This window comes from Budorcas taxicolor, chromosome 2 (genome assembly GCF_023091745.1).
Source record: "Budorcas taxicolor isolate Tak-1 chromosome 2, Takin1.1, whole genome shotgun sequence".
Classification (NCBI taxonomy): Eukaryota; Metazoa; Chordata; class Mammalia; order Artiodactyla; family Bovidae; genus Budorcas; species Budorcas taxicolor.
Window position 1 is genome coordinate 97821030 of NC_068911.1, and position 15545 is coordinate 97836574.

Consider the following 15545-nt stretch of genomic DNA (forward strand, 5'->3'; position numbering starts at 1 on the left):
CCTGGCCCAGGGATCTCCTGCATTGCAGGCAGATTCTTTACCTCTCAGTCACCAGAGAAACCCATATCTGACATATAGTGAGTGCTTATGAGTGGTTATCAAAGTTTTTCTATTTCTTGTTGTTATCATGTTTTGAAATTTGGTGGTTTGGGGGGTCCTTACCATAAGGTATGTGGAACTTCCCTGACCAGGAACTGAATCCATGCCCTCCACTGGGGAAGCTCAGAGTCTTAAATGCTGGACCACCAGGGAAATTTTCAAATGTTTTTGAATAAAAGAATATATGGGATCTCAAATTTCAGGAGCATCACATCTAGAGTCAGACACAACTTAATGACTGAACAACCCCAGTGACAAAAGGGCTACAAAGCACCTACTTCTTGCATTTCCCTTATATATTACTTATTTGCCAAGTGTTCTGACAAGTCTTTCATAGAATCATTTTAAAACTATCTAATGTTCCTGGTTTAATACATCTTTTCTAATTTATAATTCTAGTGGCATGACCTGAGCTTTCTCCAGAGGGCTTCCTGACTTCTCATATGTGTGTCAATAAAATAAGCTGGTAGGCATATATCAGTTCTCACCCTGTGCTAGGTATGGCACCTGATACTTTGTATAAGTCAAGAAATTTAATTCCCATGCCAGTCACAAGTATCTACTGAGCATCTACCACAAGACAGATACAATTCCAAAGCCTGCATATATAAAGGCAAACAGCAGAGACCGCAAGGCATTTACCTCTAACTCATTGGAGACCGGTAGTAAACACGGGAACAAATGAATTATCCAAATAGCATTGGGAGGTAGGTGGTAATCCGCACACTACAGATAAGGGAACTGAGGTGTTGTGAGGTTACATCCTATCCCAGGGCATCACAGTCATAAATATGGGGTTCAGGCCAAGTCCTCTGAACCTTGAAGGCCACACTCATTTGGCACATAACTCTCCCTCAGTCATACTGCACTCGTCTATGGAGAGCCTCATGATAGCCCTGAGAGAGGAAGACTCCTTAGTATTGCCAAAGAGGTCCTTGAACATCTTTCTCCTTGGAGCAAGGCTACTTCTTAGACTGATCTGGGCTATTCTGCAATGCCGAATTGGGAGCCTTTTCAGCCCTACTTTCCCAAGATGGGAGCCAATTAGTGCATCAACATTTCATCATCTTAAATTTGAGGGCATTCATTTTTTTAAAATTTTTCCACACAGAGATAAAAATGTAGATGTTGGATAGACTCGTGTGTTAAGTAAGACACATAAGTCAGGAAATGTCCAACTTCAGTAAGTCAGATGTCCTAGGAATAAGTGAGAGAGTCTCCACATAGCAATTAGGTAAAGGATTGTCATTAATGCTAGTGATTCAGCACAGGAAATATATCCTGGGACAATAAGTGCAAGTATTTATTTTAAATTTTTGTCACAAGATATCATATTTAAGATGGGGGAGGGGGTGGCGGTGAGGATCCTTAACGTAATTAAGAAGGAGGAAGAACTAACTTCTAATAAGGACAAGCAGTTAATGCAGTTAGTGGGACATCTTCTCCAAGTGACACTTTAGAGAACTTTCTTAAAATGAATCCTGACTTGTCAACATAGAAAGTAAAACCAAAACCAAACAAACAAAAAACCCTAAACCAAAGAAACTAAACACAAACAGCTTGACCAAAAATTCTTTGCATTCTATGAAATGGACACCGGATGGCAGCACATAATAAGAGCAACTTTGTAACTGCTCATCTGAAGAACACTTGATGGAAAATGGCCCTTAAAATATTTGTCATCATTGTTAGGATCTGTTAGCTTGGGCTCATGTTGAACGGATTCATCTACTCTAACACTTAAGTTTTACATATTACACTTACCTCTCCAGTGCCTCCTTTGGTAATGACATGATGGCAAACCAGAAAATCAAAGGAAAATAGATGTGAGGCTACTTTGTAAATTTCAGACTCTCTTTGCTATTGCTTGCCTCTGTTATCTGACTCGGTTACACTGGATTTGAGTTGATTCTGCACCCCTGGTGGCGGGTGAAACTGATTTACTCCAGTGTCTTTGACTGATTTACTGAACAATCACTCAGACCCTGCTAAATATTCTGACTAGTTCTCAAACTGGTATGCAAGGAACACATTTCTTGTCTCATATCCTAAGCTTTTTGTAATTTGCCTCTACTTAAAAAAAAAATAAAAGAGACACTGGTGTATAAATATATACATCGCTGTCATTACTGCAAGAAATGTAAAAGCTTTCTATTTTCACAGGGTTACTAGAAGTTGGAAATTATAATAGCACGTGTTGGAAATCATGAAACTAAAGGAATCTTTTACAAAATCACTTCTCTATTCCATACTTTTCAAACGTTCCCCCTAGTCCTTAGTACTGAACATAAAAAGAGAGAAAGGCAAATGCAACCTGGAAGAATTCATTAGAATCTTGAGCAGAAAATGCTAAAATAATAATAATGTTTACATTGGGGGGGTACTTTAGTACCATGTTCCACAGAAAGTCTATTCTTAGAAACAATTGTTTAAAAAGAAGAAAAAAACAAAAACAAAGGTTTAATAGCTCTGGGGCTCTGGGATGAAAATGAACACTGGTAGACATAACACTATACTACTTTTATTTTTTTCCAAATACATCTCTGTGCATCCTTTCATCCTCAAGTACTTCTTTCCACTCCCTCTGAAGAGCAGAGTAGAGTGAAAAGCCACATGAGATAAGATGTACAAGCCACAAATGAGATGACGAAGGGGCAGGCTCAAAATGAAAGGTGTAGTAGGAGAGATAAGGGTATAGAAAGCGTACATACTGTCAGAGGCCTTTTACAAATTAAAGAATTGAAAGCAACTCTTCGCTAAGGTCTCCGAGAACTTCAGAGAGACATGAGCTACTTCTCTTTTGGGAACAGATGTAACAAAATGCAGGAATTTCTAAACTTAATCAGAAAAACACACTTTCAATGTTCACAAAGAAAATCTAAAGTTGAATGCTGAATGTCTTTGGCTTTCAATCCTGTCTATCTGGGGAAACTTCTAGAACTTCATTTCAAAATAAAACTAAATTCATGGCCCTTTATAGATGTAAGATATAGCCAAGGTGTTCTACTTTCCACCAACTCTTGCTGTATTCAAAGACAGGTCAAACTTCTTAGAAAGAAAGAAAAAAATACATGAAAAAGGGAAGGAAGTTAAAGAAAAAGGAACAGGAAGAGGGGAAGGAAGAAAAGAAAAACACAAAACATGATGTGGATGATATGTCATGGATTTATGAGTAGAAAATTTATTGTTGTTGTTTAGTCACTGAGTCGTGTCTGACTCCTTTGCAACCCCCTGGACTGTAGCCTACCAGGCTCCTCTGTCCATAGGATTTCCTGACCAAGAATACTGAAGTGGGTTGCCATTTCCTTCTCCAGGGGGTCTTCCTGACTCAGGGATGGAACCTACATCTCCTGCATTGACAGGTGGGTTCTTTACCACTGAGCCACCAGGGAAGCCTGGAAAATTTATAGAGATTAATAAAATAGTATTTATTAAGTGACAGTTGAAACCCTTGGTATGGCTGATGGTATGAGATAAAAGAACAGTTTTTGCTTCCTGGCTTCAAATATCTTCTACCAAGATGGAAAAATCTAACCTACTTCATACAGAGGACATAGCTAAAATCTGATACCAACTATACATAGAGTAAGATTGGGAGAAGGAGAGGTTGGTAGAAGGGACCAAGTTTCTCCATTTGTAAAATTGATAGCAGTAACAGCCTGTTTTAGAGTATTATTTCAGTGTTACTGGTAAAGCAATTATCCAAGTACTCCACAGAATAAGCATCTGTTATTATTGTTATAACATATTCAAATTTATAAAAAGATATAAAGTTCCTTGATAAAGAGGGACAAGACCATGGCAAGAAATTTTACATAAGAAACACAAATTATAACAACTATGGTATACTACTGAATAGTTACTAAATTATCAATGGGTTAAAAATTACACAACTTTTCAGTTATGATTAAATTGATCATTCTGTTGTTAGTTACAAAAACATACAGACTCCTTGGGCAAGCAGTAGGGCTATACGTAACAGTCATTAAAACAAATGTGGTCTTGTGATTTACTCAAGACATCTAGGCTTAGAATTTCTGCTAAGAAAATATAAAAGCAAGCAATAGTAGGTTTACTGCAATTATAACTATTTTAGTATAAACTTGAATCAACTTAAAAATGTAATAAAAGAGGAATGTAAAATGGCTTGGTGCCTTATAGTCCCATCAACATTTTAGGATATCATATGTTATTAAATATGCTGACTATATCTACAATTTTCAATCTATAAAGTCTTTTAATTTTAATATAAAAGTTGACCAAGGTATATACTACCTGGTGCATATTAGAAATTGTCACAAGAAAAAAAAAGTGAGATACTTAACAGAAACACCAACCAGAGGAATAAAATTATTAATAAAAGCAATGCTGTGCTCTATAGATATCAACTTACAAAACTGAAATTTAGTAAAGCTATACACGGATGAGATTGTGGTGAGGGGTGATCTCTGCATTGTGAAGAGAATATGAACTGATGCATTCATTGTGAGAAAGTCTGGCAGCAGCACTCAATGGATTTATAACTGTATGTGCCTTTACCATCAAGCAGTCCTTTTGTGTTGTTTAGTCACTAAGTCATGTCTAACTCTTTTGTGACCCCATGGACTGTAGCCCATCAGGCTCCTCTGTCTGTGGGATTTTTGAGGCAATAATACTGGAGTAGGTTACCATTTCCTTCTCCAAGGGTTCTTTCCAACCCAGGGATTGATCCCATGTCTGCTGCATTGGCAGGCAGATTCTTTACCACTGAGCCACCTGGGTTTATGCCCCAGAGAGAATTCCTACTATATTTGTAAGGAGACATACATGTGTCATTTATTGCAATGTTGTTTGGGATGGAAGGAGTAGGGACAATTTATGTATCCACTCCTGGAAGACTGTGTAAGTAAAATTTGATGTGTGCACACAATGGCAAAATGGGTAGAAAGCTGGAAGAAATTAATGTGACAATATGCCAACAAATTTGGAAAACTCAGCATTGGCCACAGGATTGGAAAAGGTCAGTTTTCATTCCAATGCCAAAGAAAGGCAATGCCAAAGAATGCTCAAACTACCACACAATTGCACTCATCTCACATGCTAGTAAAGTAATGCTCAAAATTCCCCAAGCCAGGCTTCAGCAATACGTGAACTGTGAACTTCCTGATGTTCAAGCTGGTTTTAGAAAAGGCAGAGGAACCAGAGATCAGATTGCCAACATCCGCTGGATCATGGAAAAAGCAAGAGAGTTCCAGAAAAACATCTATTTCTGCTTTCTTGACTACACCAAAGCCTTTGACTGTGTGGATCACAATAAACTGTGGAAAATTCTGAAAGAGATGGGAATACCAGACCACCTAACCTGCCTCTTGAGAAATCTGTATGCAGGTCAGGAAGCAACAGTTAGAACTGGACATGGAACAACAGACTGGTTCCAAACAGGAAAAGGAGTATGTCAAGGCTGTATATAGTCACCCTGCTTATTTAACTTATATGCAGAGTACATCATGAGAAACGCTGGACTGGAAGAAACACAAGCTGGAATCAAGATTGCCAGGAGAAATATCAATAACCTCAGATATGCAGATGACACCACCCTTATGGCAGAAAGTGAAGAGGAACTAAAAAGCCTCTTGATGAAAGTGAAAGAGGAGAGTGAAACAGTTGGCTTAAAGCTCAACATTCAGAAAATGAAGATCATGGCATCTGGTCCCATCACTTCATGGGAAATAGATGGGGAAACAGTGCAAACAGTGTCAGACTTTATATTTTGGGCTCCAAAATCACTGCAGATGGTGACTGCAGCCATGAAATTAAAAGACGCTTACTCGTTGGAAGAAAAGTTATGACCAACCTAGATAGCATATTCAAAAGCAGAGACATTACTTTGCCGACTAAAGTCCATCTAGTCAAGGCTATGGTTTTCCCAGTAGTCATGTATGGATGTGAGAGTTGGACTGTGAAGAAGGCTGAGTGCCGAAGAATTGATGCTTTTGAACTGTGGTGTTGCAGAAGACTCTTGAGAGTCCCTTGGACTGTAAGGCGATCCAACCAGTCCATTCTGAAGAGATCAGCCCTGGGATTTCTTTGGAGGGAATGATGCTAAAGCTGAAACTCCAGTACTTTGGCCACCTCATGCGAACAGTTGACTCCTTGGAAAAGACTCTGATGCTGGGAGGGATTAGGGGCAGGAGAAGAAGGGGACAACAGAGGATGAGATGGCTGGATGGCATCACTGACTTGATGGACGCGAGTCTGAGTGAACTCCGGGAGTTGGTGATGGACAAGGAGGCCTGGTGTGCTGCGATTCACGGGGTTGCAAAGAGTCGGACACGACTGAGGGACTGGACTGAACTGAACTGAACTGGAGTATACAGCTGTAGATAGATAACCCTAATGTTATCTAATGTTGAATGAAAGTAGTACAAAACAGAATGAGGCTTATAGCCCAAAGCGCTCATTCTCTCAGTCGTGTCTGATTCTTTGCGACCTCATGGACTGTAGCATGTGAGGCTCCTCTGTCCATGGGGTGTTTTCAGGCGAGAATATAGTAAGTGGGTTGTCATTTCCTCCTCCAGTGGATCTTCCTGACCCAGGGATTGAACTCATGTCTCCCGTGTCTCCTGCATCTCCTGCATTGCAGGCAGATTCTTTACTGCTGAGCCATCATGGAAGCCTCTATAACCCAAAAGACTTCTGCAATTTAGAGCATATTCACTTACATGCTGTTTTCTAGTATGCCACACATATAGCCAAATAAATATATGGAGACTGGATTTGAGGAACACACATTCTACAGAGGACTGAAGCGAGGAATGGAGACTGAGAATAAAGTAAACCCAGCTAGGAGTCTTGCCCAGACAGATGATAATACAAGGCCACACACTGAAGAGGATAATCAACTCAATTTGTGCACCTGAGGTTAAAAACAAAAAGAAAGGAAAACTAAAATTTATATAATTTTAAATGAAAAAAAGCTGAAAGAATGCATAATTCCATGTAAGATGATTGAAATAACAATGAAACATAGTACAAACTAATGTTTGTATGAATTTAAGCTAGAACACATAAATGGTATATAAACTGGTTAAACAAAGAAACAAAACAAATACAAAATGGTATACACACTGATTGAAGCTACCTAAAAATGTCTTGTTCATGTGAGCTGGTGAGGGAAAAGGCCTGGTTCTGCCCCTTTCATTTTTCTTGACACCACCTTCTAGGAAAACATTTTACAAGAATGGATTATGGAGGGCCATGGGCAAGGACACTGTACAAAATTTGCTTGGAATCCCTTTTAGGATCTCCTCCTCTTCCTTGCATGAGGCTGGGGTCTAAGACCTACCAAAGCTATCACCTTCTCCTTCCTGCAACGCCCCAGGGAAAGGCTGAAGTGATAACTTTGACAAGCCCTTTTCTATTCTTCTTTGGATATGATGTCCACATAGCTGGTAAGGTAAGAAAGGGCTTTGGTTTATCCAAAGGCTTATCGCTGCACCTCCACACTCCTTCCACAGGCTAATATACCTGGGAGTGAAGCCCAGGGGAAAGTTGGCACTAGGTTGGGTCAGTCAAAGAATCCCTACTGCCCTTTCAGAACTTAACACATTGTCAGGTTCTCCATTGGAGCCTGGACTAGATGAGTTTTTGAAAACAGTATTGCATTTGATCTTGTCTCCTGTGTATCTCCCTCCTTGATCCTTCAAGGGAGGGTGGCTGCAGAGATACTGCAGAAAAATAGTCTAGGAGAAGGTTGAAGGCCCTGTTTACCCCAGAATAAAACACAATATTTTAAAAACTCTTTAAGAGCTTTTAAAATCTTACCCCAGAATAAAACACAATATGGGTAGAAAATAGAATTTGTTCTTTAAAACTGAGAGTTATTTTAAGTAGTGGAATTATGGATGACAGTTTTCTCCAATTTTACTTATTTTAAATAAATATATACTTACTCCATTATAGCAGGCAAACAATAACATACTCCATTTTCTAGTGTTGGCCAGAGTTCCATCCCAGTAATAAACTATATTATACAATTAATAAGTGTCCCATTGTGTAGCTAATTAGTACATTTATCCTTTATGATTTTAATTGTTAATTATATAGTCATGAATAAATGCTTTGTCTCCCACTGTGAGTACTTTCTACATACCTTTGCAGTTTGCATTTAACTTATCACAAAACTAAGTATATAATAAGACTTACATGAGAAATAGGGGACATTCTAAAATAGAGATGTTTACTTCTAAATAGCCCATACATTAAAAACAATATGTAGCATTTTTGACTACCCTCCTGTCAACCTCATTTGAAGTTTTTTCTTCCTGTCGCCTAAGGAAATTCTTCCTGCATTGTCTAATTTCTCTCACCTACTCTGTGTCACTCTCATCTCCAAATGCAGCAACTTCCAACTTTTTATCTAACAGATGATATTTTTCTCTCATTTTTCCTTCTCAAATGATTTTTACTGAGCAACAAATGTATCTCAAATCCTCCATCCTTCAAAAAATTATGCTCTCAATGTATTATAGGAGATTTTTTGCACTGCAAAATGAGTCCCTTCATCCTGTATTCTGTTAATCACAGAAATTAAGACCCACTTTCTTATTTCTTTGCATATTTTTTTAATTTCAAATTTTAGAGGGTCATGAAGCACTTCTTTCATATTCTGTGCAATAAAATAAAATGTAGTGCTTTGTTGGAAACCTATAGTTACATTAAAAATAATGTTGACCTTAGTGATAACAGAGAGGAATATTCTAGTCCTGCACCATAGGGCCTACCTTTCTAAACAATAACAGCAACACAAATTGAGGAGATGGAGAACTCGCATAGTTAGATAAAAGTGAATTTTAAAAAAAGTTTATTACCTTAGTTTCTTTCCTCCATCTGCAATTTTAGCTTTTTGAAGATAACCTTCTTTTTCAACCATCTGCAAGAAGAATGCATATATTAAAACTGTGACAAACTCATACACATTATTAGTTTGAATGAACCTATGCTTTCCAACAGTTACTGCAGTGATGGAAGTTTCCAGTCATAGAACTTTATCAATAATGCATATATAGCTTATGGGAAGTGCCTGCAAGATCATAGTCATTACAAGACGTTAAGTATCCAAAAGAAATATTACAAAGAGTAATGTGAATGATTTGTTGAATAGTGATACACCTTTACTCACACTTCCTTCTGGGCATTAAAGTCACTTCCTTACAAAATTGATTAAAAATGGTAAAACAAAGATAAATTTAATGCCTTCCTTAATTTTACTTATCATCCTTGGAAAAGTTCCTCGTTTTCACCCCTCATTTCTACTTCCCCTTCCATATACCTGCTGAGGCCAGTGAGAGCAAACAATTCAATAGAACTAGGTAGCTGGTTAAACTGGAAGCATTTAAAACCCTGATATTTCATGCATTTTGTTCAGCTAGCTACCAAGAAATACTGTAGCAGCATTATCTCATTATCTTCCTCCATGGGGTGGGCTTGCTTCCTTTCCTGTTTGTATTTATTGGCTTTCACTGTTAATGTAACTGCATATTGCTTAAGAGAGATTCAAATATTCCTTATCATTCCACAGAGATTTTTGTGGAGTTCTAGGGTAAATATATCAGAGAAGGCAATGGCAACCCACTCCAGTACTCTTGCCTGGAAAATCCCATGGATGGAGGAGCCTGGTAGGCTGCAGTCAGTGGGGTCGCTAAGAGTCGGGCACGACTGAGTGACTTCACTTTCACTTTTCACTTTTATGCATTGGAGAAGGAAATGGCAACCCACTCCAGTATTCTTGCCTGGAGAATCCCAGGGACAGGGGAGCCTGGTGGGCTGCCGTCTATGGGGTCACACAGAGTCAGACATGACTGAACAACTTAGCAGCAGCAGCAGGGTAAATATATACAGAATGTAAGTTGTGATGCACTGACATCCCAGTCACAGATGGTGATTGCAGCCATGAAATTAAAAGATGCTTACTCCTTGGAAGAAAAGTTATGACCAACCTAGACAGCATATTAAAAAGCAGAGACATTACTTTACCAACAAAGGCCCGTCTATTCAAAGCTATGGTTTTTCCAGTAGTCCTATATGGACGTGAGAGTTGGATAGCTTTTAGTGTTGAGGTGAAAGTATTTATGTAGTTTCTTCAGCCTCGTCCTGCATACCAATAAATAGGAGGCAAGGATTCTGTCCACCTAGCAACTGGTTAATAGGTGGCATTTGTAACACTTTAAAACCCCTTGTTCAAAGGGGCCCTTCGGGTTTACGAAACTTGTAGAAACAAAGCCTGCTGATGACTTTTTTTCTTTAAAAAAAAAAAACTTTGAAAGTTAACTCTTCAAGGAGGAGACTCTTTGAAATGACATATTCCTTTAAGGTATGGAAGCTTTATTTTGCATATTTATTTTACATCTTAGTGAAACTTGAAAAGGGTAGGCATGGAGCATTTTTTTTCTTTTTTTTGCTGTCTGTCATCCCCCAGTCCCAGAGGAGGCTCTGTATTTTGAGAAACTGAGTTGAGTGTACAGATTTTATTTATGCATAATTTAATGGGGTCTGTAAATACGGGTGCACTTCTTATGACTTTTTGAGAAACGGGATTCGATTTTAATATTAACTTTTAAAGGTGACGGGGTAATCTAAGACGTATCTTTAGGTTTTATTCGTATATACACAGGGTATTAAGAGTTAAGAGGATCTTCAGCTCTGTTCTTGACTCTGGAAGACTCTTATTTAATTGAAGCTGTCTCTCCACAAAGCAATAACTTTGTCTTGTTCCTGTTGGGCTGACCCCCCAAAGAGGTACAGTGCGAGGTACAGTGCGTGTGGGTGAAAATGGAGTTTTGGAATTGAACTCCTTGCCTGTAAATGTTCCCTAAATAATTGTTGTGTATATGAAACCTGTATAATAAAAAGTATTCTCGATAGAAAAAAAAAAAAAAAAGAAAGCCGAGCACCGAAGAATTGATGCTTTTGAACTGTCATATTGGAGTAGACTCTTGAGAGTCCCTTGAACAGCAAGGAGATCCAACCAGTCCATCCTAAAGGAAATCAGTCCAATATTCACTGGACAGACTGATGTTGAAGCTGAAACTCCAGTACTTTGGTCACCTCATGCGAAGAGCTGACTCATTTGAAAAGACCCTAATGCTGGGAAAGATTGAAGGTGAGAGGAGAAGGGGACGACAGAGAATGAGATGGCTGGATGGCATCACTGACTCAATGGACATGAGTTTGAGTAAACTCGAGCAGTTGGTAACGGACTGGGAGGCCTGGCATGCTGCAGCTCACGGGGTCACTATTTTTCACATAGCTACATTTCCAGAGAATTTCTTTTATTTCAGCATATTTTTCACAAGCCTAGAAGAATCTAAGGAAGCTCTCTTAGATAACTTTTAGAATCATGATGTTCAGTGGTTAGATATGTCTATTCATTTGCTTTAATCACCTTTTGTCCTAATGTATACGGTCTCTTCTTTTAGAGCCAGAAAATCTTATTTGTCTATCCCATAAATCCATATAATACATTTAGTAATTAATTTTGGGCATCACTAGTTTCTACAAACATTTGGAAGAGAGATGTTTTTAAGAGCAATTAGCATCACAGAAGATGTCTCTTTCTTTATGAATGTATATTTAGAAATTTTGTTGTGTAACAAATAATAGATGGTTGATGGCTGGATGGCATCACTGACTCACTGGACATGAGTTTGAGCAAGCTCTGGGAGTTGGTGATGGATAGGGAAGCCTGGTGTGCTGTAGTCCATGGGGTCACAAAGAGTCAGACATGATTGAGTGACTGAAGTGAACTGAACGAATAATAGATAAAATTTACCACTTTATTTAAGATTTCTTCTGATGAAAATAAGTTACCAAAAGACTGAATCTATCTGCCAAAAACCTACAAAATCTCTCAACCCATAATAAAATTTTATGCATACATTATTAGCTAAGAATGTTGCCTCTCCCCAGAAAAAAAAATCACTAAAAGGCTACTGGGTGGATATTTAGTTCCCAGAGATGTATTATTGATGACCACTTGTCTAAAAAGAGAAGGAAAATGTGAAAGTAGAAACCTAATACTCTTTCAGGGAGAAATCAACATAAACTGGCTTGAGTTATATACCTTAAAATTCTCTCTCCTTGAATAAGTAATGTGCCTCTATGCACTGGATCTTTTCAAGATAACTAAGATTGAGGCCAGGGGCTGGATTTCTCACCTTAGGCTTCTATAAATGGGCATCATTGCCATCAAACAGGCTGAGTCAGTTTTCATGGCTTTTGATCAATGCAAGATTGCTAGGCATGTCCACACAGAGGTCCCAGAGAAAACAGGTAAGGAATCTTCTTTTATATTATCTTCTAACGTTCAAGTTGCCTTCCTGGTCATTGGGAGACACTAGTAATCCTTCTAGTGTGTACTTTACCTATTATATTTATTTCTACACTGCATATTTTTACATATCTGTGTATTTGCATATACATTTTATATGTAATTATATACATGTGCAACCATCATGAACTATTCCCATGTCTGTTCATTTCTCTCCATTGTTTCTTTCATACTTGATATACAATCTTTTTTCAGTACATTTTAAAATAACATCCCCTTCCCCTAAATACCAGTTGCTCTTCTCACAAGGGGACTGCAAAGGCTAATGTTTCTGCTGCATAGTCACATCAGTCATGTCTGACTCTGTGTGACCTTATGGGCTGCAGCCTGCCAGTTTCCTCTGTCCATGGGATTCTCTAGGCAAGAGTACTAGAGAGGGTTGCTATGCCCTCCTCCAGGGGCTCTATCTGACCCTTGTCTCCTGCATTGCAAGTGGATTCTTACTGCCAAGCTACTGGGGAAGCCCTGCAAAGACTAATAGGACAACCTTAATCTTGTTGAGGTTTATATCATTGTGAGATCACATTTCAAGATACTCCTATTCCTCTTTTGGAGGGACTGGATACCATACTTGCCTCCAGTTACCTCTGAGATGAGAAGAGCTTTTGTCCTGGAATAGAAAACTCCAATCAGGTTTCCTATACTGAAAGCACTGCATTATTCAAGTCCCATGCTGAAAAGCAAAGTTTCCATGATGTACACTTAATTACTTTATTATTCCTTGTCATCATATTTTGAAATACTTTTTCATGTTCCAGGCACTATATTCCAGGAGGTTCATAGGAGCCAAAAGAACTATTAGGGCAAGCAGAAGATTGCTCTGTATTTTGCATGTGGGTTTATATATGGTACCATATTAATTATTTTAATTACTTATTCCTCTTTTATGTTAATCCCATGGTTTGAATGGACAGTAATCTATAAATTGCAGTGGACTACGTTGGTCATCTAGGACCCAGATGGTCTTGCCTCTGGTAATTTACAAAATTATGTCTAGGTTTAGGCATGTGTTTCCCTGGTGGGTCAGATGGTAAAGAATCTGCCTGTAATGCGGGAGACCTGGGTTCAGTCCCTGGGTTGGGAAGATATCCTGGAGAAAAGAATGGCTACACATTCCAATAATCTTGCCTGAGAATTCTACAGACAGAGGAGACTGGTGAGGTACAGTCCATGGGGTCACAAAGAGTCAGACACGACTGATCAACAGAAACGTTCATTTTCTTTCACTTTGGGATACCACATGTCAAGTTCCAGGCCAGCTTGAAGTTCTTTAAAGTTGTAGCATTTCCTAAACCGTATACTTAAAAACATCAACCAGTCTTTAGATGCTGAATCTGGCTTCTTGTGCTATTTGTTCAATGTTACTCAGAAGCCCTATTTAATGTTAAGTGGCAGGAAAGATCAGCAATTTGTCCAGATTGGATGCCAGCCAGTCTGCTAGCAGTGAGGGAGTACTCAGCAGACACAACTGCGCTGAGATATATATGAAAAGAATGAATGGTGGCGGGATATCCAGATAGCACCTGTTTATCAGCCTAAGTTGGAAGCCAGACACAAGGCAAGAGAGCAGAAGACAGCCTGTGATTAATGCTAACAATCAGGCAGAAAGACCAGACTGTAACCGTAACTACAGACAATGCAATTTTTTTTTATGTGAAGTCCTCACGTAGTTCTCAGATAAAATAAGTAGAATTGAAAACAATAGAGGTTCATCTACATCAGTACATTATAAGAATTTGTTGAAATACATGTTTATAAATGAAATGTTAAATCTCAAACTTTCAGCGCATTTTCACCAGAAAAGACTGATGTTTAGTACCAGAAACACAGAGCCTTCGTTCTGTTGATACATGTGAATGATCGCTCTTTTCTCCTTTGTTCTGATTTCCGTGTTCACTGGCAATCTTCTGACTCCTAATTCAGCTTCCTCAGTCCTCTCACATAGAATGTGATGCACCACAGTCAACATCAGGATATGCACCGTTACAAATTAATAAATCAGATTTAAAGTTTATACAGCAGACTCTTAGAAGTTTCATGATGTGAGGTAATCCCGTTGTTGTTCAGTTGCCAAGTTGTGTCTGACTCTTTTGTGACCCTATGGACTACAGCCTACAGAGGGTAGGCTCCTCAGTCTATGGGATTTCCCAGGCAGGTACACCGGAGCGGGCTGCCATTTCCTTCTCCAGGGGAACTTCTGGACCCACGGATGGAACCCACATCTCCTGTGTTAGCGGAGGATTCTTGACCACTGAGCTACCAAGGAAACCCTAGGGATCATCATCTCTGTAAACACTGATAATTTTGATACATATAATCTATTAATATCCACCAAACTGAGACAGGCCTCAGGCCTGAACTGGAGAGAACCCACCAGAGCAGTGGAACCTGTGAAAATTTCTGTATGACTAACCTACTTCCTGGGAGAACTTTGTATCGAATCTCCGTAACTACACACATGAGCTACTATAATTTCAAATAGATTTTGCATTAACGCTTTTCCAATTTAGTAATTAGACACATTATATTTTTTTTGAACTTTTGATTGATCACAGTACTTTGTTGATAATCTTGTTTTTGATAATTTCTATTATAAAGCACAGAAGGAGGATATCTGGTTACATCATATTACCCCTTAATGATGTTTCTCTTCCTTTTTAAATCTCTTAACATTTCCACTACTCACAGAAATAGACATTTTGTGTATTTTTTCCATTGACTTTCTTTTTAAAATTATTTTTATGTTTCTATCTTTAAAATAAAAAATGTATATATTTAATGTGTACAACCTGACATTTTGATTTACATATACATAATGAAATGTTTGGGCTTCCCTGGTGGCTCAGTGATAAAGAATCTCCCTGCAATGCAAAAGGTGTGTTCGATCCCTGAGTCAGGAAGATCCCCTGGAGAAGGAAACAAAATTCTTGCCTGGGAAATTCCATGGATAGAGGAGCCTGGAGGGTTACAGTCCAGGGCATTGTAAAGAGCTGGACATGACTTAGTGGCTAAACAATAACAAACAACAGCAGTGAAACCATTACTATAGTCAAGCTACTTAACATATTCATTTCCTCAC

General features: G+C 38.6%; 1 protein-coding gene across 1 annotated transcript in view; it reads right to left on the minus strand.

The window, feature by feature from the left end:
• ARHGAP15 (Rho GTPase activating protein 15) overlaps window positions 1-15545 on the minus strand; it is a 678200-nt gene that overhangs the window by 585584 nt on the left and 77071 nt on the right. Inside the window, exon 3 of the mRNA XM_052635885.1 lies at window positions 8949-9010. Within this exon, the coding sequence (XP_052491845.1) occupies window positions 8949-9010 (62 nt within the window). The remainder of the gene's footprint in view (window positions 1-8948; window positions 9011-15545) is intronic.